Genomic DNA, 24,001 nt, shown 5'->3' with positions numbered 1-24,001 from the left:
ACCATCGCTGCTTGTTAGAGCTGATCCCGGGTAGATGATCGTGGGGCACGGCCTGGCCCCCGGGAGCTCAGGGTCTCGTGCGGGGGATGCGTGTCTGTGTGTCTGTGCATCGGCTTGCACCTGCTGAGCTCCGTGTGCGGCAAGTGACTGGCAGGTCAGCAAAGGGCTGAGCCCTGGCCAGTGCGTGGAGCTGGGCTGGGCAGTGGGGAAAGGAGGGGGCATCGAGGAGGGGGGTCGGCCCACCCCCCTGTGGCTTCAGCGTGACCAAGACCCCTGGATGGTGGTGACAGAGGAGGAATGTTGGTTGGGTAAGACGAGACAGGCAGCGTGGGGCCGGACAGTGGGGGTCCGAGGACCCTCGTGCCGCCTGGCCCTGAGCAGGGGAGATAGGAGGCTCCGGGAGGTTGAGTCACACGGTCTCTAAGCGGGGGAAGGCCCCGCGTCCATGCTCTCGGCTCACCGCTCACCGCTCACCTCCTCCCCACTGCAGGCCCAGCGCGTGGGGACCGGTGAGGAAAGTGGGCATTTCCACCCAGAGGTTCGGAGGTGGGAGGAGACGGTCTTCAAGAGGGTCACTTGGAAGCCACCAGGCCTCTGTCAGGGGCCACCGGGGTTACTCAAAGGTGGCAGAAAGAATGTTAGACGGGGATGCTAGCCACCGGCTCTGTAAGGGCCCCGGGCCGGGCCTTCACCTCGTCGAGCATCAGCGGCCCCTCCTGCAGCCTGGAGGCCCGGGGCCCCTGCACCTGCCTCACATTTGGGGGCTAGAAACCTGGACCGGTGTTCGGGTGAGAGCAGCCATCTGGGGCTGTTCCATCAGCAATCCAGACAGGCAGGCGCTGATCAGGGAAGGCTTCCTGGAGCAAGCGGTGAGCGAGCGATGCTCAAAGGGAGCACACAGGCGAGGACTGGCAGCCCAGCTACAGGATCTGGGGCACCGTCACACAAGGACCGGGAGCCCCGGGGGGATCGTGAGCAGAGTAGTTCCACCTTTAAAACATCTCTCTGGCCATGGGGTGGAGAAGAGGCTGGGAGACAGTGAGCCTGGTGCAGGGACCGGTCAGAAGGCTAGTAGTCCTTATGGGGTAGGGGGCAGGAGAACCTCAGTCACCCTCAGGGCCTTTGCACTTGCGATTCCTCAGGCCCTAAGCACTTTCCTCCCTGACTTTCGCAGAGAGCTTCTGCAGTCAGACCTCCACCCCCAAGTCACCTCTCTAGAGACACCTTCCCGGCCCTTCCCGTCTGCGACAGGCCTGGTCCTCAGTCACGCTCTGGGCCCTGTGGTCCGGACTAGCTGAAACGACTGCGCGTTGTCTGGGGGTGGTTTCCTCTGGCTCCTACAAGCTCCATGAGCGCGGGTGCCTCGTCTGCTCTCGTTTCACTGAGCACAGGCCTGACACCTGGCTCCACGCTCCTTGGCCTTGATGGTCAGGGAAGTAGCGGGACAAGAGCTGCTTGCCAGGAGACGCAGGCAGGCTGGGCACCTCCCCGGCCTCGCGGGAGCTGGGCACCCTGGGCCCTTGCCACGGCAGGGTGGAGGGGACAGGCAGGGGAGGGGGGGGAGGACTTCTGTCCCTTGAGGATGGACTGGGGGGGGGTGTCCCAGCACGAGGGAGACCATGACAGTGGAGGGTTGCACCGATGACTTGGACACATGGGGATCTTCCCACGGCAGCCTCGGAACAAGGTAATGCTGCACGCAGGAGGGGGGCGGCCTAGCCCCCCCTTCTCCTCTGGGGCAGATTACAGGGTTGGAGCTCCGCTGGGGGCCTGGTTCGCAGAGCACACAAAGCTCTGGATCCCGAGAGGCCTCTCGGGCTACTTCCAGGGGGCAGGAGAGAACTGATCTCCCAGTCTTCGAGCGTGCTGGGGGTGGCTGCTCTGGAGACGGCGCTTTGGGGTGGCACCCCCTCGTGACACATGTCCCCCATCCACGCTGTATGGCTGCTTCAAAACAAAAGCCAAACAAAAAGAATGAGCTCCTGGCATGTTTGGGAGCTGACCGTTCCAGTCTCTGCTGGCAAGAGAACACAAGCCCCAGAAGGCCGTGATGAGAAAGAAAGGACCCAGCGACCCAATGCATCGGTGACAGGTTTATTGTGGGGCGCTGCATGGGCCTGCCAACGCGGTCCACAGACATGACATTTAGAAGCCTCGCACATTCCATTTGCTCCGGTGGCCTCCCTGGCCTCCCCGCCGCCGGCCGTGTGAAACACGGGGCAGCCTGTCCCCTTGGCCAAGAGTCTGCTGGGGAGGCTGCGCGGCTCTGCACTTGCAGGGAACGTGGGGAAGGGTTGACGAAGCGGCTGGCTTCAACACGGGGGGCCTCCCCCGGTGCACGAGAGGGGCCCCGACGTGTGCCCGAAGGAGCGGGCTGTCTGGAGGTTTTAGGGAAGCCAAGTCCAAACTTTTCTCTCCAAAATCCCTCCCCTGCCAAAGCTCGTCTCCTGTAAAGCCTTAAAATGCACACAAGCCCCCGCTGTCTGGGTGTACGGCGAGCAAGCAGGAAGCCAGTTAAGTGGATTCCTTCATGCTCGGGGCCAGGTGCAAGGCCTTTCCCCTGCAGTGAGAAGGAGAAGGCTGTGGGGGGCTGCCTGCCTGCCTGGCGCTGTTACTGTCCCTCACATGCAAATGGAATCGTCCCTCCGGGTGGAAATTGTGGTTTAGTAGCTTGCCCACAATCAACCCGCCGGAGAGCTGGGAGCTGAACCCACGCTCCGAACCACCACCCTGTAGCCCTTCCTAGCGTCTCCAAAAGCCCAGGCTACGGTTAGGTTGACGGCGTGCTGGACACCCCCACTGTCTGCCTGCAGAAAAATAAAATATCCCAAAGTTGTTTAGTTTGTGTGTGTGTTTCTTAAGATTTTATGTATTTATTCATGAGAGACACAGAGAGAGAGGCAGAGACACAGGCAGAGGGAGAAGCAGGCTCCATGCGGGGAGCCCGATGCGGGACTCGATCCCAGGACCCCGGGATCACAACCTGAGCCAAAGGAAGGCAGATGCTCAACTGCTGAGCCCCCCAGGGGCCCCAAAGTATCCCAAAGTTTTTTTTTTTTTTTTTTTTTTTTTTTTTTTTTTTTTTTTTTAATTTTTATTTATTTATGATAGTCACAGAGAGAGAGAGAGAGAGAGGCAGAGACACAGGCAGAGGGAGAAGCAGGCTCCATGCACCGGGAGCCTGATGTGGGATTTGATCCTGGGTCTCCAGGATCGCGCCCTGGGCCAAAGGCAGGCGCCAAACCGCTGCGCCACCCAGGGATCCCTATCCCAAAGTTTTAGGAGAGATGGAAAGAAGTATCACAGTGAACATGTAGGTAAGCCGTGTGGGTACATCTGGCACCACGTATCTCTGGCAGAGGCCAGGGATGACGGGGAGACGCCCTGGCAGCCGTTCTTGGGGTGACCCTGAGCAAGGGCATGTCTGGCAGGCCCTTGTCTTTGGAAAATACCCAGGTCCGCAGGGGAGGCGGGGAGGACTGGAAAGGTTGAGGAGGCTGGCTGCGCCTGGAGCCTGTGCGCGGAGAAGGTGCTAGAATCTGGCACCAGCTCCCCATCCTGGCTGGGGCCGAACGCCACATAGGAAGAGGAACCTATTCCCCATCTTCCCACGGCAGGTGTAGGGATTCCGAGAGGCGGCTGGCTCCGAGGCGCTGCTGCTCTCACTGGCCACGAGCCGGGGGACTGGGGGCTGCCCTTGCAAGAACGTCCCCGCAGCTCCCAGAGTCCGGGTGCTCAGCTCACAGCGTGGGGCGACATCCAACATCTGGATGTCGTGGGACCATCCCGGGGAGCATCTCTGCGCGCGCATGCACAACACACAACACACACTCACACATGCACGTCCTCCCGCTTTCTTGCTGGAGTGCCACGAGTGGACCCAGCGTGCCTGAGGGGGCGTCCTGGGGACCAAGAGGGGAGGGGACAGCCCAGGACAGAGAAGGGGACACCATGGGAATCCAGTTGTTCAACTGTGAGGACAGGTTCCTGGAGGAGAAAGGGCAGGTGAAGTGGCCCCTTGCCCCCCACCCGGGGTCACCCGGGAGAGGCTATACGAAAAGGGGGATCTGCCCAACTTTACCAAATCAGGGCGTGAGTCAGAGGAAGGGACACTTCCTCTTTAGAGGCTTGCGATACTACTCGGGCCCCATGTGCCCAACAGATGTGGGGCACGGCAGCTGGCGGCCTGGGCCAGAAGCTTGTGTGGCCTGATGGGTCTGCTTTCGGGCTGCGCCCCAACCTCACCATCCCACCCGATGTTACCAAGCTGAAGGCGAAGGCGTTTAACCTGCCCATAAATCACTGTCCTGACCGTGTGTCGGCCACACAGGCGCGTGCACACACACACACACACACACACACCTGTGCACAACATAAAATATAACCTGGGGGTTCCTGAGAGGCAGTGTGCCTAACCCCAAGTGGCCCTGATAGAGTTCCATGGCTGATTCTCACTTTTTACAAACCAAACCTTCCAGTTTTTTCATGAATCAAGTCCTATCATTTGAGGGAGGGTGCCTGGGAGGCTCAGTCACTTAAGCGTCTGCCTTCCACTCGGGTCATGATCTCAGGGTCCTGGGATCGAGTTCCGCTTCCCGCTCCCTGCTCCGTGGGGAGTCTGCTTCTCTCTCTGCCTCTGCTCCCCCTCTGCTTGTGCTCTCTTCCTCTCTCTCTCATGCTTTCTAATAAATAAATAAACATCTTAGAAAGAAAGAAATAAAAATGCCCGGGGAAGTCTTTCATTTAAAGGCTAGAACTTTCTCCCAAGGGAAATGGAATAGCTACACACCAGGAAACATTCTGGAAATCTGGTTTTTCATGTGTGGGGTTTTCTTAAAGGAAGGCCTGAGAACTCTGGCTGACGTGAAGTATTCACATAAAGCCACCCTGACCCTTGACCTCATTATGTCCCCCCAACCCCCACCCCACCAGATCCAAAATACGAGATATTTTTGAAGATGCTTTTTTTCCCCCCTCTCTGTTGTAGTTTCCCTAAAAATTCTCTCGGGTATTTTTGGAACTAGAAAGAATGAATAGGATTAACTTCTAATTTTGCTAGAGGCAAAAAAAAAAAAATGAATATTCACTCCCAGAAATACTTTCCAATTGGCTAGGAAGCAAGGCCGTGATTGGGTAGGCCCGTCCCTGCTGCAATCTGGGTGGGTGCCTCCCCCGCCCCAGGCAGGGGGAAGACCTGGCCAGGACGAAGGTCCCCCGCACCCTGGCATCTCTGGTCCTTAGCCTCCTTCATAGACCAGAGGTGCAAATCCCCCATGAGCATGAGATACTGTTCCAAGGATACTGTTGCGTTTAGGAAGCTCACAGCTACACGAAAGGGAACCTCTTGGGGGGGGGGGGGGGGAGCACGTGTTGTACGAGGAATGAACGCCAGTGCTTCCTTCTTACTCATTAATTGGTCAACCCACTCATTCAAACAGCATTTCTGAGTACCTAACCTACTGTAGGCCCAGGTGATCAGTGTACTGAACGACAGGAGCTGCTGTTTCATGGGTGAGAAATAGGAATATGTTCCAACCTACTATTTAGAGGGTTTTCTTAAGCTGGTATTATCAGTTTTTCCTTTCTTCGGATGGGATCAAAGAAGGCATAGAGAGCCCAGTCACCATCTGCTATGGGAGTCTGGATCTGCCCGGTTCCCTTCCAGAAACAGGGCAGACACCAGTTTCTACCATCTGTGTAATGGTGAATTTTTTTTTTTTTTTTACATAAAAAAATGAATCCTTGCTTTAGATCAGCTTCTCCCAGACACCCTTTTATGCAGAGGTGGTCTGGGCTTGGGCCCATCGGCCACCACTCTGTTCCTGCGGCTCTCCAGGCCCTGTTCTGAGATGCGGAGAGGCAGCTGGCCTTGGGAAGGCAACTCAAAACTGCAAAAGGAAGGTGATCTCATTTCTACTCTTCTTCCCCATATGCCACTGTACCACCCAAAGTTCGGTTGTAAATATATTCACGTTGGACAAATCAACACCAATTATGAAATTAAATGATTTAATGACCAGTGATTTTTGTTTAACAACTCAAAAAAAAGAAACAAAACCAAAAAAACAAACAACCTGACATCTTGGAACTCTGGGGCCAAAGGAGATACCTGGCATTACTTGGCTAATTTAATTAAAAGATGCTTTCCCTCTGGTTTATCCGTCTTTTAACAATCAGATTCTCTGAGAATGGGACTAAAATACTTTAAAACCAAATTGTGTGGCTTGGGGACTAGCCAGAAAGAGTAAGATCAAGTCTAAAATATAGAACCAAGACTCTGGGACACATTTTATGCTACAGATATTGAGCATGAACTTATTACATGATTACGTTTACTCAACAGTAGTTACCAGAACAAACTCAGCCGCCACCAACAGGGCAACCGTTTTGGCCGTGACCAACCAGGTGAACATTAACCAAAACGGCCAGTGGGTGGGACCAGGGTTTCTCAACTCTGGTACTGGTGCCATCTGGGGCCAGATAATTCTCTGGTGTCCCGGGGTGGGGGGCAGGGCCGTGCGTTGTAGCACAGTTAGCAGCATCCCCAGCCTCCACCCGCTAGATGGCAGTAGCATCCCCCCGGCTGAGAGGCCCTGGGTCAGATGGATACCCTGCGATCAAATGCAGACTGAATGGTTTGTAAGAGGAAAGAGCAGCGTCCTGGGAAAACGACCAGGAGGCCAACAGAAGGCTCTACAGAGAGGGTACTGTGCAGAGTTACACACAGTGCAGAGTATTACCCACCTTGACAATGTGTCACTTCCAGCCAAACTCAAGGCTGGAGAAGAAACATTGGCTTATATGGGTGAAGGGGTCCTGAGCAAGACATGGGGCTTGTGGCATCGTGGGGCTCGTGGTGGCATTGTTGCTCCACAGTGGTGGTGCAGGTGGGGGGCGGTTGGAGGTGGAGATTTCTCCACTCATCCCTTGGCATTTGCATGTCCTGACATCTGTGCCACTTTTCTTCCCAGCTTCATCTGGCCCCTACTTGTATGCTAAAAGGTCACTTACCCCTGGAAGGGTTCTCTGCCCTGCAGCCGCCCTCCCTGCCCCCTCTGCTCTGGATGTCCTGCTCCGTGGTGACTTACATCCATTCCTCTGGCACAGAACTTATTATCTCATCACCCCCCCCCCCATATATATATATATACATGGAGTGCAGTAGTTTGATTTTTGCCTTGTTCTTCCTTTTTTTTTTAATATTTTTTTCTTTATTTATTTATGATAGTCACACAGAGAGAGAGAGAGAGAGAGAGAGAGACAGAGACACAGGCAGAGGGAGAAGCAGGCTCCATGCACCGGGAGCCCGACGTGGGATTCGATCCCGGGTCTCCAGGATCGCACCCTGGGCCAAAGGCAGGCGCCAAACCGCTGCGCCACCCAGGGATCCCATGCCTTGTTCTTCCCATTAGAACACAGACTCCAGGGACACGTGGGTGACTCAGTGATTGAGGGTCTACCTTTGGCTCAGGGTGTGATCCCATGTCTGGGGGATGGAGTCCCACCTCAGGCTCCGTCAAGGAGCCTGCTTCTCTCCCTATGTCTCTGCCTCTCTCTGGGTCTCTGACAAATAAATAAAACCTTAAAAAAAAAAAAAAAAAAAAAAGGACCCGAGGACCCAGACCCCATGAGGACCGAGAACCCAGTAGGGCACCTCCCAAAAAACATCTGCTGAACTGATGAAGGAAATCACTCTTCAACTGAATGGCAGCGGAGCGCCGGTTAAGTGAAGCTCACGATCGGAATCGAGCGCGTGGTCATCGGAGCAAAGAGTTTCGTCACTGTGCACACTGGCTGTTCTCTGCGAAGGCGACAAGAGTGGCGCGTGCCAGGCAGAAACGGATGGCGACGGCAGGATGGAAGACGTGAAAGTTCCCATCTCCACCCACACGGTTTTGTGGACGGTCAACAGACCCTTGTCATGATACGTCGTGCGGAAAAATGTTATGTGCCGAGTCACGCACCTGTCAGTGGACCAATGACATCTACGGAAAAGCCCGCGGAGACAGTTAACCACTCGGCTGCGTGGCGGTTCTAGGCTTCAAAACCCATCTTGTACGGGGCAGTCCTCTACTCCTTGGTCAGGTTAGGGGCGGGGGGCGAGGGGAGAGGGAGGGCCATTCGCAGGCTCAGGGAGGAGCGGACGGTGTAGGTATCTCAAGGCCCGAGTGTCCTATGGGACACGTGGGCAGCTGGCCCCCCCCTGCTGACATCTGGTCTGCCTGGTTCCCCGTCACCACTGCCAGGTTCCAACAGCAAAACACAGAGACATTTCCGTCTAACTTTTATATGAAGAATTTAATTATCTATACACGTAACTAATTCAAAAGGTTGTATTACAGTTGTTAAAGCCGCAGGTTTATATATTTATATATCTTACATTCATATCCATGAAAATACTGAAGGGCGAGGGGATGAGGAGGAGCAGCCCTCGTTCCCTGCGCGCGGGAGTGGAGGAGGGCCCTACACAGCTGCCAGCCCGGACATCTGCTCCCAAGGGAGATGTAAAAACAGAAGGTAACTGCAGGTTACAAAGGCATTAGTGGAAACTGTGAGACTGTGCTCGAGGCTCCCCCTCCCCGGTTTCCTGGGCTGTCAGCAACGGGCATTTTTATTGAGAGCTTTCCAACTAGTGTTTAAAAGACACACAAGGCTTCGGCTACAACACGTCAAACACATACACAGACCAGGAGCTCCGTTCCATATTAATCTGCAGAAATCCCACAGTCTAGTTAAAAAAATGTAAACATTGGAAATTAATTGCAAGGAGGCTTCTATACATTCTTTCTTGTCAAGAAAATTACTTGTTCAAAATATGTCATTCCATGAAGAGTAACTGGAATAAAAACTTCATGTAACAGAGACTAGGAAGAGATTGTGGATGCTGTGGATCGTAACAACCTCGGCGGTGTCTGATTTCATGGTATGAAAACACGCAAAATTAAAAACCCAAAACAGAAAACACCAACTCAACCAGATAAATCTGAGACCGAACAAAAACACAGGTGCTTTCTCATGTGGCTACAAGGTCACTGTGCAAAATCAAATTAATGCAGTATGATTAGAGCATCGTACAAGGTAGTAGCTTTCGCCACGGAAAAGAACTAATTTCTTATGTACAGGATGTATTATTACATGCTCAGCAAGGTACATCTGATACACACAAACAAGCACAAAACACCTTCCGTTTAATTGGGGTCGTTCTACAAGTCTTTAAAACAGATATACTGAATTCCTCTGTACGTCTACAGCAGGGGGGGGACCCCAAACTACACAATTTAGTTGATAACACTGGACAAAATGAAAAAAAAAATACATCAAGTCTCAGATTTATGGACATTTGGAACATTTTTTTAATAGCACATGCAGCATTCTTTGATAGTGGGTCTTTTTGCAAAACTGAAATAGCAAAGGAGTCATTTATTGATTTTTATTAAAAGGCTAAAATATATTTTTTAGAAACACTTTTAAAACTATTGAAAGCACCTGTGCAAAGGTGGGGGGGAAGTCAATTCGAGTCACTAGGAAAGCCACAAAAGGACCCACTACCCTGTGTATTTTTGTAATGTTCGCTTCTATCTCTGGAAGGAAGAGCTCGACATTGTCATCACATGCGACTAAGGTAAAATGAGGTAAACTGCTCTGCAGTGAGTTCTTCTACTCAGAAGGCAGTAGGTGATCATGCTGGAAGTCACATGATCAAGGCTGCATCTCCCATCATCCCTCTGGGCAGTGATATGGGATAGTGGGTCTCTTTGAGGACTTTCAAGCCTGAGGGGGGGATGGACAACATATGATTCCTAGAAAAAGGAGGAGAACAACACATAAGCAAAACAAAACAATGAGCAAAATTCAAGCTAGGAAAATGAGTCAGGCATGTAAACAGCATGGTGCCAAAATGATTAAAAAAAAAAAAAAAAGGAAAAAGTGGGGAGGGCGGGAGGGGGACATGCTACAGAAGGAATGAAAAAAAAAAAAAAAAAAAAAACCAAACCAAACCAAAACCAAAACCAAACCAAACAACCCCGCAAGATAAAGTCTCGCATTACAGAAGGTCTTCAAAGAGACTGTGGTGAATGCAGCAATGGTCTGGCTTTTAAAGTTCTGCAAACGAAGCTCAGCAGAATCAGAGCAATGCTGCACGTCCGACCGAAAGGAACCAGAGAGGAGAGGCAGCGCAGCCACCCGGGCACTTACATTGCTGGCTTGGGTCCATGTCCGTGGTCAGCTTCACGTAGTTGGAGGGGAAGAGCCCCACTTGCCCGTTGACCTCGCCCTTCCACCAGTCCGGGTCGTCTTTGTTGAGGACGTTGATGATCTGGCCCTTGCTGAAGGCCAGCTCGTCGTCGTTCTGGGCGCTGTAGTCGTACACGCCGATCACCTGGCACACTGCGGGAGACAGGGCCGCGTGAGGGCCACGGGGGCTCGTTAGGCATTCCCGACGCCACTGTTGCTCGCTCGCTCTCTGTCTCTCTCTCTCTCTCGGGACGGGGCACAATTAAGTGGGTCCGCTCTGCTGGGCTTCGCCGAGCGAGGGCGACGGACGAAGGCAGGGGACACAAAGACCAAGGCCATGGCAAGATTTCGCGCTAAGTCTTTAGCTGGCGCGACACCTTCCTCTGTCTCGTGTGTGCTCATCAGCGGAAAACTTAGGACGATGACCCAAGGCTCGCGGACTCGCTTCTATGTGGGCGGAGGGGAGCGCCCCTGAAATGCAGACTCTGGGAGCCGGCCCGACTGCCCAGGACGGCTGTGCACCCCGGGGGCTTCACCACATTGCTCTGCTTCTTTCTCCCCCCCCCTTAAAAGTGGAAGGTAGTTAATCATCTGATGTCCACCCCCCACCCCGCTGCCCCCACAAATCCAAATCCTACTGGAAAGTAAATCAGTGTTCTATTCTCCTATTATCTTTATGGCTCAGAATTCTGTCTCAAAGGAAGACATCTCCACGCCCACTTTCCCTCAAACCTATGGGAGGCTAAATCGTTTTCCTTTCCCGGCCTTAGCAACACTTTAGATAAAGTCTGCACCGTCAGGCTGGGCCTCTTAATTAATCTTCCTTAACCAGCCTATCTATGGCTTTAGCTTTTTCAAATTCTCCAGCTAATTGAATCACTTCAGCAAATGATTTCTGTGGGTTTCAACCAACCTGATGAAGGGGCTCCTGCCAGGCCTCCCCGAGGGAGAGGAGGTCCAGCTGGCACCACACCCTCCGCCCACAGGAGGCCACGGCTCAGGCAGAGAGGCCCAGCTGGGGCTGGGAACAGCCCTGGTTTGCCAATCCCTTCATTTCTTGCCAAGGCTGCCAAGTTTTAATCTGATTTCACTGGGGACGTATAGCACAGACATGAACAAAAACTTCTACATTTTCCGCAAATGCCACCCAAGAACGGGTGGCTTGAAGACCCGAGGGCAGATTCCTGCTCCCCTAACCTCGCCCATCTCAGATATTACTAAAGCATCTAATTTGGTCTCTTCAGTCAGAAAATAGCCAAGCGGCTCAGTCGCGGTGCCCTCTGTTCTTTTGAGCCCTTTAGGAGAGCGTGTGCAACATCCTGCCCATTAAGCGAAGCCCCCTCTGTTCACAGGAAATGTCACAGGGGAGTTATTTTGGTCTTCAGTGAGCAGCACATTACAACCAACAGACCCCCGTGGCCTCCAGCTCCATCTCCTGACCTATTTAGACCCCAGCCATTTATTTTTAGGAGCCTCTTTTTTGTCCCCTCACCCCCTAGCCCAAATCCCAATTTAAATAGTTGGAAGGAAATCAAGAGAAAAATCTGGCTTTAATGCCATAGCATTCATGACTCCTTTAGGAAGAGAGTCCAACAAGGGCTCTGTTGTACCCAGAACAGCCAAGCTGCTCACATACTTGGTCCTTTTGAAAAAACATATTCCATATCACAGTAGTTGGGTATCGGTCCCGGCAAGTACAAGAAGTGTTCACAAGCAGATGTGAAAGGCAATCTAAGATCCTTCGTGAGAAAACCGAGTGAAAGACTACCGCGACCCGCAGACCATTTGCCAAGTAGAGATCGTATGCTGCCTACCTGCCGGGAACGCCGTGGGCTTAGGTGGCTCCGTTGGAGTGATTTTGCTCGTGCCAGGGCTCAAAAGTTTTACATAATTCGCGGGGAACCAGCCTATCTGGCGCTTCTTCCCACGGGCCTAGTAAGAAAATAATTACATCAAAATGCTTATTAAAAGGTTCATCCTCATTCAGGGTACAGTCTGCTTCGCAACAGAGCACTTAAAAGTTTACAGAAAATTACAAACCAACTTGCATTAACAGTAGAACCTCCGAGTTCCTGTATTACACAATGAAAACACTGTAGCTAAAATTCGAAGTGTAGTAGTCATCGGCCAGCAGAGCTGGGAATGTTGTTGCATAGGCTGGATGGTGTGGGTCACAACTCAGTGTGATGTGGTAGGGCTGGCACAGGCAACTGCTCACACTGCGTTGGCTCTCACGTGTTACTTTCAGGTGACGCAGAGGTGATGGCGAGTGCCAACATTACGGAGGGATTTGATGAGTAACAGTGACAATGATGACAATAAAAATACTAAGAATAGCAGGTAACAGTCACTGGGTACTTCTAATGAGTCCGGCTCTGCGCCGAGCATCTTATATGCATTTACCTGCACAATCCCAGGAGGAGAATACTATTACTACTTCCGATTCCCAGATAACAAAAGTGAGGCCCAGAAAAGTCAACTGATAGTGTCAGGTTTACAAGCCAGTTAGTGGTAAGCCAATATTCACACTCGCACCTGCGCTCTTATGGGTTACATGAGGCAACACGCGTGCAATACACACAGAACATAAAGAGTCTAAGCTTGACATTGTTTTCAAAAACTACCAGGCCTACACGATGGCTGCAGCCACGCTTTGCACTAACATTCTTTTCTCCTTCATTTCAATCCAATTCAACACGAGAGCCATTTAGTGAGTGTTTACATGCTGGGTGTTGTTGGAAAGAGGTAATATACGACATGGAGGAAATTATAACCAAGGTGGTGAGCTGAGATCTGCAATTCTATGAGATGGGGGCCCCTAGCTGGGAATCACGAGAAGCGCTACGAGCACCCAACTATGCCAATGGGAACAGAAAACTCAAAAGGATTCATACATGTGCACACACATGCACACACACATACACACAGCATCTCTAGGAGCAAGACTCTGGTAAAAACAGTTGCCTTTGAGGACTGGGGTGGGAGGGAGACACTTCATATCCCCTTTTGCTCACTTTTGAATTTTAAACCATGCAAATATGTTACCAGTTCCAAAAATAAGAAAATAAAACTCAAAGCAAACTTCCTCTACCTTTACTCTGCCCTCCCACCTGCCAAATTACGGAGAAGGATCCATCTGGGTTACTTTTAGAATGCGGATCAAGTTCCCCTTCCTTGTGGTCTGATAGACTTCGTGCCCTTGGCTCAAGGACTAAAGCTTTTATTTTTACAGTGAATCCGCCCACGACTGCAGCCTCTCATTTTCAAGTCCCCACGTGTTCCTGTACCCAGTAGGCCGCCATATGGCTTGCAATGACTCTGCTACGCCTCAGCCCTGCACTTTCACAAGGGCAGAACACTGAGCTCACTGGCAATTTCTTCGTTTGTGTATCCACAATGAGAGAGCCTCTGGTTGAGGCACCAGAAGCCCTCCTGCGCATGGCAATTCACCCACTTTATTGTGGATTTCAAGAACCGTTCAAAACTCCCTTTTGAGCAAGGTGCTAGGAGCGTGAGGATGAAAAAATATGGTTACCACCTTCAAAAAGCTGATAACCTGCATGGTGACATAAGAAATATGTGTGAAACGCGAATATCATCGACAACAATGTTAAATACCAAGAGTGGTGTGGGCGTCGGGACCACCACAGTTCAGGGGAAGATGTCACTTCTGGAGGAAGTGGGACGTGGCCAGCTGTGGGGGGTGGGGGAAGGGTGGGGAGCAGAAGGGAGTGGGGTGTGGGTAGACAAGCACTAGGGGAGCAGAAGGGAGTGGGGTGTGGGTAGACAAGCACTAGGTAGACAATAACTAGCATGTTATTCTCAATGAGGTTTGAGAGTCTGGAGCGGTCCTTGTTTTCAAATGCAATGAGGCTGGAGCGGAGGTGTCACTGATGGCTGGTAAGACTAGTAAGTGTGGGGCTGGGAAGGGAAGAAGGGCACCTGGAGGCAGCCTCAGGTGATGCCAGCACAGTAGTATGAAGAGGAGTGGATTCCAGGACCCGAGAGGTCAGATTCCTGAGCCTGGAAGGTCAATGTGGTCAGCCCTGCTGGACAGGTTTTATGGCTGCCCAAGAGGAAGTTTAATCTCCGACTTCCCATTCTGGCCAAGACACATTTCTCTAGTCCCCTGGCTCACCCTGTACTCTGCTGGCACTTTATTTTTTAACTAGCTGCCCTCCAATCATATAGAGGTACTCATTTCTTCAGCTCACCACAATATAGATCCTCACTTCCTTGACCCAAATTTGCCTCGACAAAACAGTGAACTGAGGACACGCATACAATGCGCATGTGCACGCATGCATGCATACACACACACACTCCACACATGGGAACCAAGCATGTTGTGATGTGCACATGCAGCTTTTGTACCACACCTTACATTTATATAGATCTCTGCTTCTATAATGCCATGACCCCTGAGAAGGACTCTGCCCACATCCCTCATCCTGACCTCTCACGCTCCCACCACTCACTATCTGAATTCAGGAGTCAAGCAAATTTGGATAAATCTTCCAATGAATCCTTAGCTCTCACAATTCTGCTACTGGCTGTCCAACGCTCAGGAAACAAACACATAGATTCAGATGATGTGGAATCTCTCGATATCCAAGAGCAGGATGAGGTGGTGGTGGGGTTATGTGTACTGTGCGATGAAATCGTATCCCTTTGGGGTTTTGAGTATTCACATTCAGACAGAATTTTAAACAAATGGAAAAGACACTAACTTGCAGCTCTCCTTCCCACCAACCGCCTGGGTTCTTTTTTCGGATCAAAATCAGCTGACCAGGGGCCAGGGTGAGCTGCTCGGGACCAGTAGCTGTGTAGCAGGCGATAACCTGCGCAATTTCTGAAAAACAAGATCAAACATCGTGGCACAGTGTTACAGTCAGGAGAAGAAATTCTAGGAAGACGCAGCCACCTCCCGGGTTCACAGATTCACGTCATCAAAGTCAATGCCCTGGGCTGGTTCTCTACTAAATGTAGATGGTTCATTCATCCCCCCTACCCCCATTCCACGACCTATGACCCAGATGCAGCATTCAAGGGCTCGGGTGATCTTTTGGTTCTGCTCTAGGACTTCCTCATCATCTCTTGGAACTTATTTACCAACTTCCCTCCACCCCATTCTTGCCCCCAATTCTCGTACTTTCTGTCCCAGCCTCCCCCACCACAACTGCTGCCAACACCCTGCTGCCCACAGCAGGGCCTGGCTCCTCTGCACGCCACCCTCCACCCCACAGAGCTAGCACACAGCACATTCAAGGGTGGGCAAGTGAATAAAGGAACTCAAGTGGAGCTTTCCCACCTGCCAAGTAAGTAGAAAGAAGAATTCTATATTCTCCAGAAACTTTTGGGAGTGTGGCGCTAGCTGATTTCCAGGTTGTGGCTTTAGACGCTTAGCCCCACCCACATGACCACTGTCTTTGTGGCTCACACAAAGGGGAATCCTTGGATATCAGGTAGGAATCATGTCAATGCAGGTTTATTTTTATTTCAAGTTTAAAAAAATCTGGAGTTAAGAAGAGAATTTTATGCAAAAACCAGTTTAGCACAGGAAAAAACAAAAAACCTAAACAGTTCTTTACTTTCCCTGAATGTTAAAAATCTCATGGGAAAAATCCCAGCAGTACCACAGACCAGGCTCTGAAAAGTACGTTTCTATTGGCACAGGAGGTCGAGTATGAAAAAACAAAACAAAACAAAACAAAACCAAAATCCTTGTCTGACTGAATCCTGGCGTATCCAGTGACTGCTTTTGGAACTTCTAGAAGCAATGCAGAGCAAACCATTCTAGTCCTCCACACTCTCTCCCCATCATAATAGATCTTGAAAGAAAGAAGGGATGAGGTAAAGAGAAAGAAAGAAAGAAAGAAAGAAAGAAAGAAAGAAAGAAAGAAAGAAAGAAAGAAAAGAAAGAAAGAAAGAAAGAAAGAAAGAAAGAAAGAAAGAAAGAAAGAAAAAGAAAGAAAGGAAAAAGGGAAAAAGGCCCCCTGTCCCCTGACTGTACTTCCTCGTGCTCAGGAACGCACAGTAGCAGCCGCCCATCACCATGCTGGGTGCGCCAGGCTGTCCGGGGGCAGGCCCGGCCCGATGCTCCAGGGAGATCAGGACAAGTAAGAAAGAGGCCAGATTCCATACACCTTGGCCCTACTGAGAGCCCGAGCTGGGAACTCTGTGCTAGGGTAGGAATTCTCCCCTGACATGCCAATGGCTAGCTCTAGATTCCAAGAGTTTTTGGTTTGGAGAAAGTCCAAATCACTGTCCTATTTGGCCTCAGATTTTTCTGCTCCTCAAAGGACCTGGCGTGCCCCAGCCAGCAATCTGCCCCCAGCATTCTTCTCTGTCTTTGGTGTCCTGGAGCGGCCCCCTGGTTTCAGTATAAAGTTAAGCCCATCTGGACCCTTTGGAATGACAGTTTCAAAATGTAAAACACTCACAGTTAAAACACAGATCTGACCCCATGTTCCAGTGTCTGGAGTCTGATTAATACCCTATGGCAGCCCGAGAGCCCACTTTCCCCCGCCAGGTCAGGCCATCTGTGGTTGAGCACTGGACATGGAAACGTCAGATCCCCCTGTCGGCCTGCCGGGGACCCTCCCCACCCCTCATCTCCTACGGACACAACAGCAAAAAACGCTCCAGTGACCTACAGGAGGAAGGCGTGCCAGACAAACCATGTTATTTCACCTCTGCTTCTCTTTCGTGGTACTATTTGCAGAACGTGTGATTTTGCTTAAATAAACTATAGCACTAAATTCAGAGGGATGACTGTAATTTTGCATCTTCAAATGTGTACCTGATGAAAACCGCCCTACGGCTTCCAAATATTCATTTTGGGGACCTCTACTTTGTTGCTCTTTGAATTTCTGCCACTATTTATGTCCTGGGACCGAACTGTGCTATCAGGAGAGGGAAGGAGCCTCCTGGACCTCCCAAGAGAACGAGGATGCAGCAGTCCTATTACTTTTAGAGCTTCTACGCATTACGACTTCCCACCACCTTGCCTGACTTACTTCACAACCCAAGAGAACCTTCTGTCTAGCAGTGTCCCCCCCACCACACCCCATGTGTGAAGCAACAGACATCGCTCATAACCACGTACACATTATTAATGGATTCCAATAAAAGGATAAACTCTGACTGCTCTTAAGATTCTTTTGTCTGTCTTTTTTAGGCTTCCAGCCCTAATGAACAAAAGGTTGGGAGCAACTATCAATTACATTCAAAAACATTGAAAAATAAGCATCAGGGTTTGCAACTTACCAGGTTTTTTTCCTAAACTCCCTGTTTTCCCAGCAGTTCCAGAGCCCTTAAAACAGAGCAAAAGGTCTCATTTGCATACTGAAGAGTTTTGGTCATGCAACTTAAAAACACGATCAATGATGACCCAAGCCCGATTGAGCCCCTGAAGCCCCCTGGTTCATTCTGGGGAAACACGGCAGCAACTCTATCTCTTGACATCAGATGTGTGTCAGGAAAACATGGGACAAAGCGAGTACTTTGAAACACACAGCTTTTGCCCTCTTCTTTAGAGAGAAGTGAGCCAAGTATAGGATCCCAGACGGCTCAGGTACTGTCTGCGTGTAGCACAGGTGCATCCTGTCCCTGAGTCACACCAAACAGGGGGTGCCGGGCGAGGAAGACTGTTAGGCTATGTCCTAAACACTGAGCTCATGCTTATGTTCAAATGGTTACTGAATATTTTACACAATAAAACTCCAGAGACTCTGACATCCAGAGCCCAACACCCAGATGTGCTACATAAAATATTAATATTTTGCTACATTTGCTTTAGAGCTTTATCTTTTTACTTAAAAAAAAAAAGATAACTGAAACAGCACAATGGCAATTCAAACACGCCTTCCCCTATCCCATTCACCTCTTTATCCACAGAGGCAGCTACTCGCCTGTGTATCTTTTTTGCCCAAATCTTACACTGTTTAAACACTGAAATTCCTCTATCAATGCTGGATGCACAATCCATAGAAGCAGACCATATTTTTGTTGTTGCAACGATTAATTGTTCCAAAAGTGCTCTGGGGTTGAATTCCTTTATGGGTACTCATGGAATTTTAAACCAGCTGACCAAGCCAATAGAGACCTTGAGACAGGACAGGGGCCAGACTGTCATCTGTCATTACAAAGTGCTTTATTCTGAATTGATTTTCATTCTTGAGTCCCTATCTGGCAGTAAATTAAGTATTCCAATTAAAACAAAACAAAACAAAAGGCTTATTAATAAAGTAAATGACAGTTACTGTAAGAATAAAAACATGCCATTCATCTAAGCCATCATGGTCCCTTTATTTTGGTTATTGAAATTTAATAACCATTTACCAGGGCAAGTTTGAGTTATAATCTTTACTCAGATTATGATTTCTGTATTAACAAAATATATAATACCAATCTGCCTTGCTATTTTTATAGGCTGCGTATCAAAATAAAGGAATACTAATGAAACAAGATTCCAAATGACCAGTTAACTTTCCCAGTATGGACTTATAATAACTCCCTATAAGCCATAAAAGGAACAAAGGCATTTGGCAACACCCAGTGAATGAGTCCAAATAGCGTCAGTGTGCTCCCCTGCTTTTTTTAAGTGGGCTCTATGCCCAACGTGGGGCATGAACTCACGACCCCCCAGATCAAGAGTCACATGCCCTACCAACTGAGCCAGTTGGGTGCCCCAGAGTGCTCCCTTTTTAACACCAGAGCCAGCACATAAACTAAGACATACTCAGAAGGCCTGGTTCTGTCCTGGCACATCTCAGGAATGCAGTAGAAAAGCTGCCCCAGGATATGTGCCACAGCCCTTCTCCTACAGAGAAGGGAAGCCAGGATAGAACAACCTCTCCCATGCCCAGAGGGAAAGCCTGGTATCTGAGGCTGGATCTGGGTTTAGCAGGAAATTTTCCTTATACGCTGAACTCTGTACCCAAGGAAAATGAAACAGCTGACTTTTTAGATTTTTCTCATCACTATGAAATAATGTAGCCAAATGTTTGTGCAAAATCTTTAGCTTCGTTGGTTCTTCTGTGGCTCATAATTTAAGGCCATGGTTAAAAAAGCACCTTGATATTCAGCTTACCTTTAAAAATGTCAGTCTCTTTTTTAACTTACTGATTTCAGATTTTTTTTATAGCAAACTATGATTTATCAAAATACAATATAAGTAATGGTTTTGGTCTTTCAATTGATCCCAAAAGGTAGTCACTCTAAGATTCTTCACGCCTAGCAGTAGAAATTGAGTTTAGTTTTAGTTATTCCCCTGTGACCCCTGAAATATCATCTGGATGATTCTTACTGGATCCGACTGGATTCCTGGAGAAAACCCTAATTCTCCCCTCTCCAGGTCTGCAGAGGACAATTCACTGCTGCATTGGAGAGAAGCACTTTCTACCATGCTTCTGCCAAATTCTCTAAGGGTAAGCAGACTCATGCAAATCCTTTCCTGGGAGTCTCAATAAGCTGCTCTCAAGACCACAGCAAGGGAAAACAAAACAAAACAAAACCCCAAAACCGAAACAGCTAAAAAGACACTCCCTGAAAAAACAAAACCCAAGCAAAATAAAAACTTGCTTCTGGGCACTGCAGGGAAGGCGAGAAAGGAAGGGGAGGGACCACACTGTGGGGTCAGGCTCCAGGCTCCCAAAGCAGCTGCAGGTACTAGGGCCTGTGGATCAGCCCAAGGTACACCCTCCTGCTGGCATTCCAATGACAGAGGAGCTCTGTCCACTGGCTTACACCTGAGAAAGCAGGTTTAAAAAAAAAAAAAAAAAAAAAAAAAAGACAATTCTTGTGGTTTATTTATGTGCAATGGATCTGTTAAATGACTACATTGATTCACCCTGAAATTCTCCACTAACTTGAAATTGGTCACTCTGAGACAGGCTCCCAATACCCCGGTGGTGGGCTCACCCCACCATTTCATTGAACTCTGCACTGCCTCAAGACCTCTTGTTCTGCAATTGGATTTTTAAGGCCCCGCATAACAATGGGATTCATTTCCGATTCATAAGGAGAACAGCAGTTAGAATAAATTCAGGCCCTCATCAATGGGCCTGAGATTCTAAGGCCTGGTCAAAAGTGTTATCGATCTCTTAAATCTTGTGTCTTCCCAACGTGTAGGCAAAAGTATCAATTGTAGAAACTCTCTACCACCCCACGTTCTGGGGCCAGTATCACCCAAATCCTCTTGTTTTACATGGGCAGAATATTGCTGTGTGTCTTTCTTTGGGTATCCCAGATCAGTGACCCTGAAGACCCAACCAAGAACATTCGCTCTAAACCCTAAGCCAGTCGCATGCAGGAATAGAAATGAACCCTGAACATTAACTCTCTCAGACCAGCCTCCAGAGAGGTAGCCTCTGCTCAGCCCCAGGGGGTTCTTCTGCTTGTGGGAAGCTTACCCTGCAGCACCAAATGACCAGTTCAAACAATTACAGGGCACTCTGTATCCGCTGTCAAGTTCCCGGAACACAGCAAAACCCATCAACAGTGTTCCACCATCAAATATTGGCGACTCCCCGCCGAGAGAATCATCGCACAGAAAGGGAGAGTAAACAGTTAATGTGGGTTTACCTCTGAATCTTTAAGCCTCACATAGTTAGAAGGGAAGACTCCGGACTTGTCGCCCACTGCTCCTGTCCACCAGTCACCATCTTTCTTGGTAACCAAAATCACATCCCCTTGCTGAAACGTTAAATCGCCTTGCTCAGAACTCTCGTAAGTGTACATGGCAATAAATTCTGGTGGGGAGAAATATTGAGATACGGAGAGAGCTTGATTGTTTACAGAGATCCCAGACAGCTTTGCAAACGCTAGTTTATGAATAAGGAAGTTAGGATAAGATCCATTCAAGAGAAAAGCTTGTCACAGATAAAACAGAAGTGTGGAACATCCCTGGCTGCAAATGCCCTAACTGCACATACAAATTCAGTAACTGCAGACGTGGGAACAATTCTTGGGAAGACCCAGCCATGCGAACAAAAATGCCAACTGCCTGTCTACCGACACCGAGTGCCAGGGCTGAGCTATAATTTCATGTCATCATTTCCTTTGGAGTGAAAATGGTTTTTACAATTTACTCTTAACTAACATTTACTTAGTTGTGCTGAGCACTCATTTGGATGCACTAACACACCAGCTCTTCTATGCACATCAAGTATCTGTGTTTTCGTTTTGAGGGTACCAAGTCACAATTTTGGAACATTTTTAGATACACTATAATCCTTCACGTAAATTAAATAAGACACATTGTTCATTACTCAAGTGCCCGAGTGAAAACTTATGTCCTTTTGTGCCAGATACACAGACGGTAGGAAGCTGTTAAAACACAAAATAAAAGATACGCATTATTTAGTTAAAAACGGGCATCTACTTGTCATTCAAGTGCACAAACACGTAGTGAGGACTGATAATAAAAGTAACGTCTACTCAATCCCAGAAAATAAGCAAGCCTTCCTGAACAAGCTGAAAAGAAATCTGTTTCCTATGTTTTATTATTCAAGTCTTAAAGTCTAAGAACTGACTTTCTTTACAGTCTTGCATGTGATGGGGGTGCATTCCAGAGGAAAATTTCCTTTTTAATTATAAAGAGTTGGTTTTACAAAGGCTCAGAAACCAAATCACTCTCAGAAAGATCCCTAGACACAAAATTCTAGACACTATACTAGGTGCAGGATAAGAGATCTACAGAGAGATGAACCTAAATGTCTTGCTTCCATTTTTTTCTCCATTTTATCCTAGGCCTTTGGGTATTTTTGTCAAAGTCATTTAAAAAAAAATCACCTTTTACCCACCCAGAAAGTTCATTTTGGGGATGGATGAGGCCTGTTTCTCACTAAAACTTCAGATGGAGCCCTTAAATTCAGAGCCTAATGTTAATTAATAGGCAGAAATTGAGTATGGAGGAATGCTTTTGGCTAATTATAAGAGCCTCTGCAGGAGGTACTAATGAAAGCTAAAACAAACACAAAAAGACACAAAGCCCCCTAATGCGTGTGCTAATGTAGGCAGCTCTACAACATGGGAGAGCCCGCCAAGGGCTGAGTCAGCTTAGGCAGTGCTGGCCGCAGGCTGGAGCCTCAGCCAGGGCCCGGGGAGTAGGGACCCCACAGCAGACACAAGGTCACCCAAATGACCAAGGGAGAACAGAAGACACTCTGTCTCTAGTCCTCCAGTGTGGCTCACACGCACCTCCACAGTGAACACAGGAAAAATGATTTCCCACACACGGAAATCAAATCTGGCAGTTGTGCTAAGGACATTCTTTTTTCATTAATATGTTCCTTTTCCCGATCTCTCAGTATTCTGACCGTTCCCCCGTTTGGTTTTGCTCTGCCACTTGCCCCTGAAGCTCATGCTCGGCCATTTAAGATAGGATCTTTGGCAGATGGATGTTTTTCCCAGTGATTCCTGCATTGAAAAGTCACTTTCTCAAAAATGGATCCAATCTTTGAAGTGACTTTCAAAGTGCTGAAGAAACTTCAGACGCATGAACTCTGGCTGAACCTACCATTGCACTATAAGATACCAAGGAGACTGGAAAGACTGTGGCTTCGTTTGCCCTGCCATGCACACAGGCATCTGGGAGGCTCCTGTGGGGCTCAGTGACACGGGCCATGGGAGGATGGGCGGGCGGTGGCACTCAGAGCCTCCTCCAGAGACAGTTACCACAGGGCACTGGCCATTCCTAAGTGGGCACCCTAAGAGCTACCCAAACTGACCATCTGTTTAATCTGGTTTATGTATGCTTTACTTTGAATGTGACTACCTTTAATGCAATATTAATAAGGGGCTCATTGATACATGCAGATAGCTTTTCTCTGAACTTCAACAGCCAAGTCCTCTCATGCCACTCCGGAAGACCAGTGAGCTCTCTCCTAGTGTTTCCTAATATTCCAGATCATCTGACAATGGATGTAATAAATGTCAGCGGAGATTAGAATCTCTCTTCTGTTACCCAACTTTAAACGTGTGTGTGGTTCACCTGTGACCTATGTATTGAGGACTCAAGGGACGAGGCCTCTGTACACGTTTCAAAACAAATTGGCGTTCATCGATGCTGCTCCTAGAGGAGAATGCTCACGGCGTTGTTAAGTGGCTCTCCATCAACAACCCAGGAAATGAAGCAAAAAAGAAAAAACACTAGCAGACTCTTACCTTTCTCCTAGATGCTTTATGCAAATTATCTCATAATCCTTGATTGTTACTTTCTACTAAAAGGGGGGAGGGTCAGCAGCCCACTTTACAGGAGAGGAAGTGAGGGTATGATCGAGAGAGTGAATGGCTACTAGGAGAGAGCCAAGGTATAAACTTCAGCCTTCCGAGGAGACGTCATTGGATAAAACATACTGAATCTGGGCAGAATGGTAATCTGCTTTATATAATATGGACCACACACGTGTTTAAAAAGAGTTTTTTTTTTTTTTGCCTCGTTCTGCTAAGTGGATAAAGCACTCATTCAGATGACTGATAGAGTGTATAAACAGAACTCTTCTAATGATCGTTTTGGTGGCAATAGCAAAAACTGGATGCAATAAAATGCTGGAGGTGTTTGGCAGTGATGAGGTTTTTATAGCTGTATCTATAAACTACAAACATTTTTGCTTCTCAAATTCCTTTGGGGAAAGTAATTTTGTTACCGGGGGTCTGAAATACCACTGAACTTTAATCCTTGCTGTCTCCAGCCAAACAACTGTTTTCATAATTCTTTCACAAGCCACACTTTCCAAAGAATGTGACAATCTCAGGATGG

At 48.8% G+C, this 24,001-nt stretch overlaps 1 protein-coding gene across 8 annotated transcripts in view; it reads right to left on the bottom strand.

The window, feature by feature from the left end:
• The window catches only part of ITSN1 (intersectin 1), a 215,769-nt gene that overhangs the window by 42,260 nt on the left and 149,508 nt on the right, over window positions 1-24,001 (bottom strand). For 3 of the 8 annotated variants that reach the window (XR_007407674.1, XM_049104747.1, XM_025449776.3), the window contains 5 exons: window positions 20,824-20,990; window positions 17,506-17,551; window positions 14,967-15,088; window positions 12,051-12,168; window positions 10,198-10,389 (listed from right to left, as the gene is read on the bottom strand). Coding sequence is in view for 7 of the 8 variants with exons in the window: in XM_049104747.1 (XP_048960704.1) it covers window positions 10,198-10,389; window positions 12,051-12,168; window positions 14,967-15,088; window positions 17,506-17,551; window positions 20,824-20,990 (645 nt within the window). In the remaining variant the exon portion in view is untranslated. Of the gene's footprint in view, window positions 1-8,279; window positions 9,801-10,197; window positions 10,390-12,050; window positions 12,169-14,966; window positions 15,089-17,505; window positions 17,552-20,823; window positions 20,991-24,001 lie in introns of those variants that run through there. The other 5 variants (XM_049104749.1, XM_035709477.2, XM_049104748.1 and 2 more) reach the window with 3 other exon arrangements.

Source organism: Canis lupus, chromosome 31, assembly GCF_003254725.2.
Source record: "Canis lupus dingo isolate Sandy chromosome 31, ASM325472v2, whole genome shotgun sequence".
Classification (NCBI taxonomy): Eukaryota; Metazoa; Chordata; class Mammalia; order Carnivora; family Canidae; genus Canis; species Canis lupus.
Note: the sequence above shows the minus strand (reverse complement) of the source record. Positions and strands in the feature narration are given on the sequence as shown.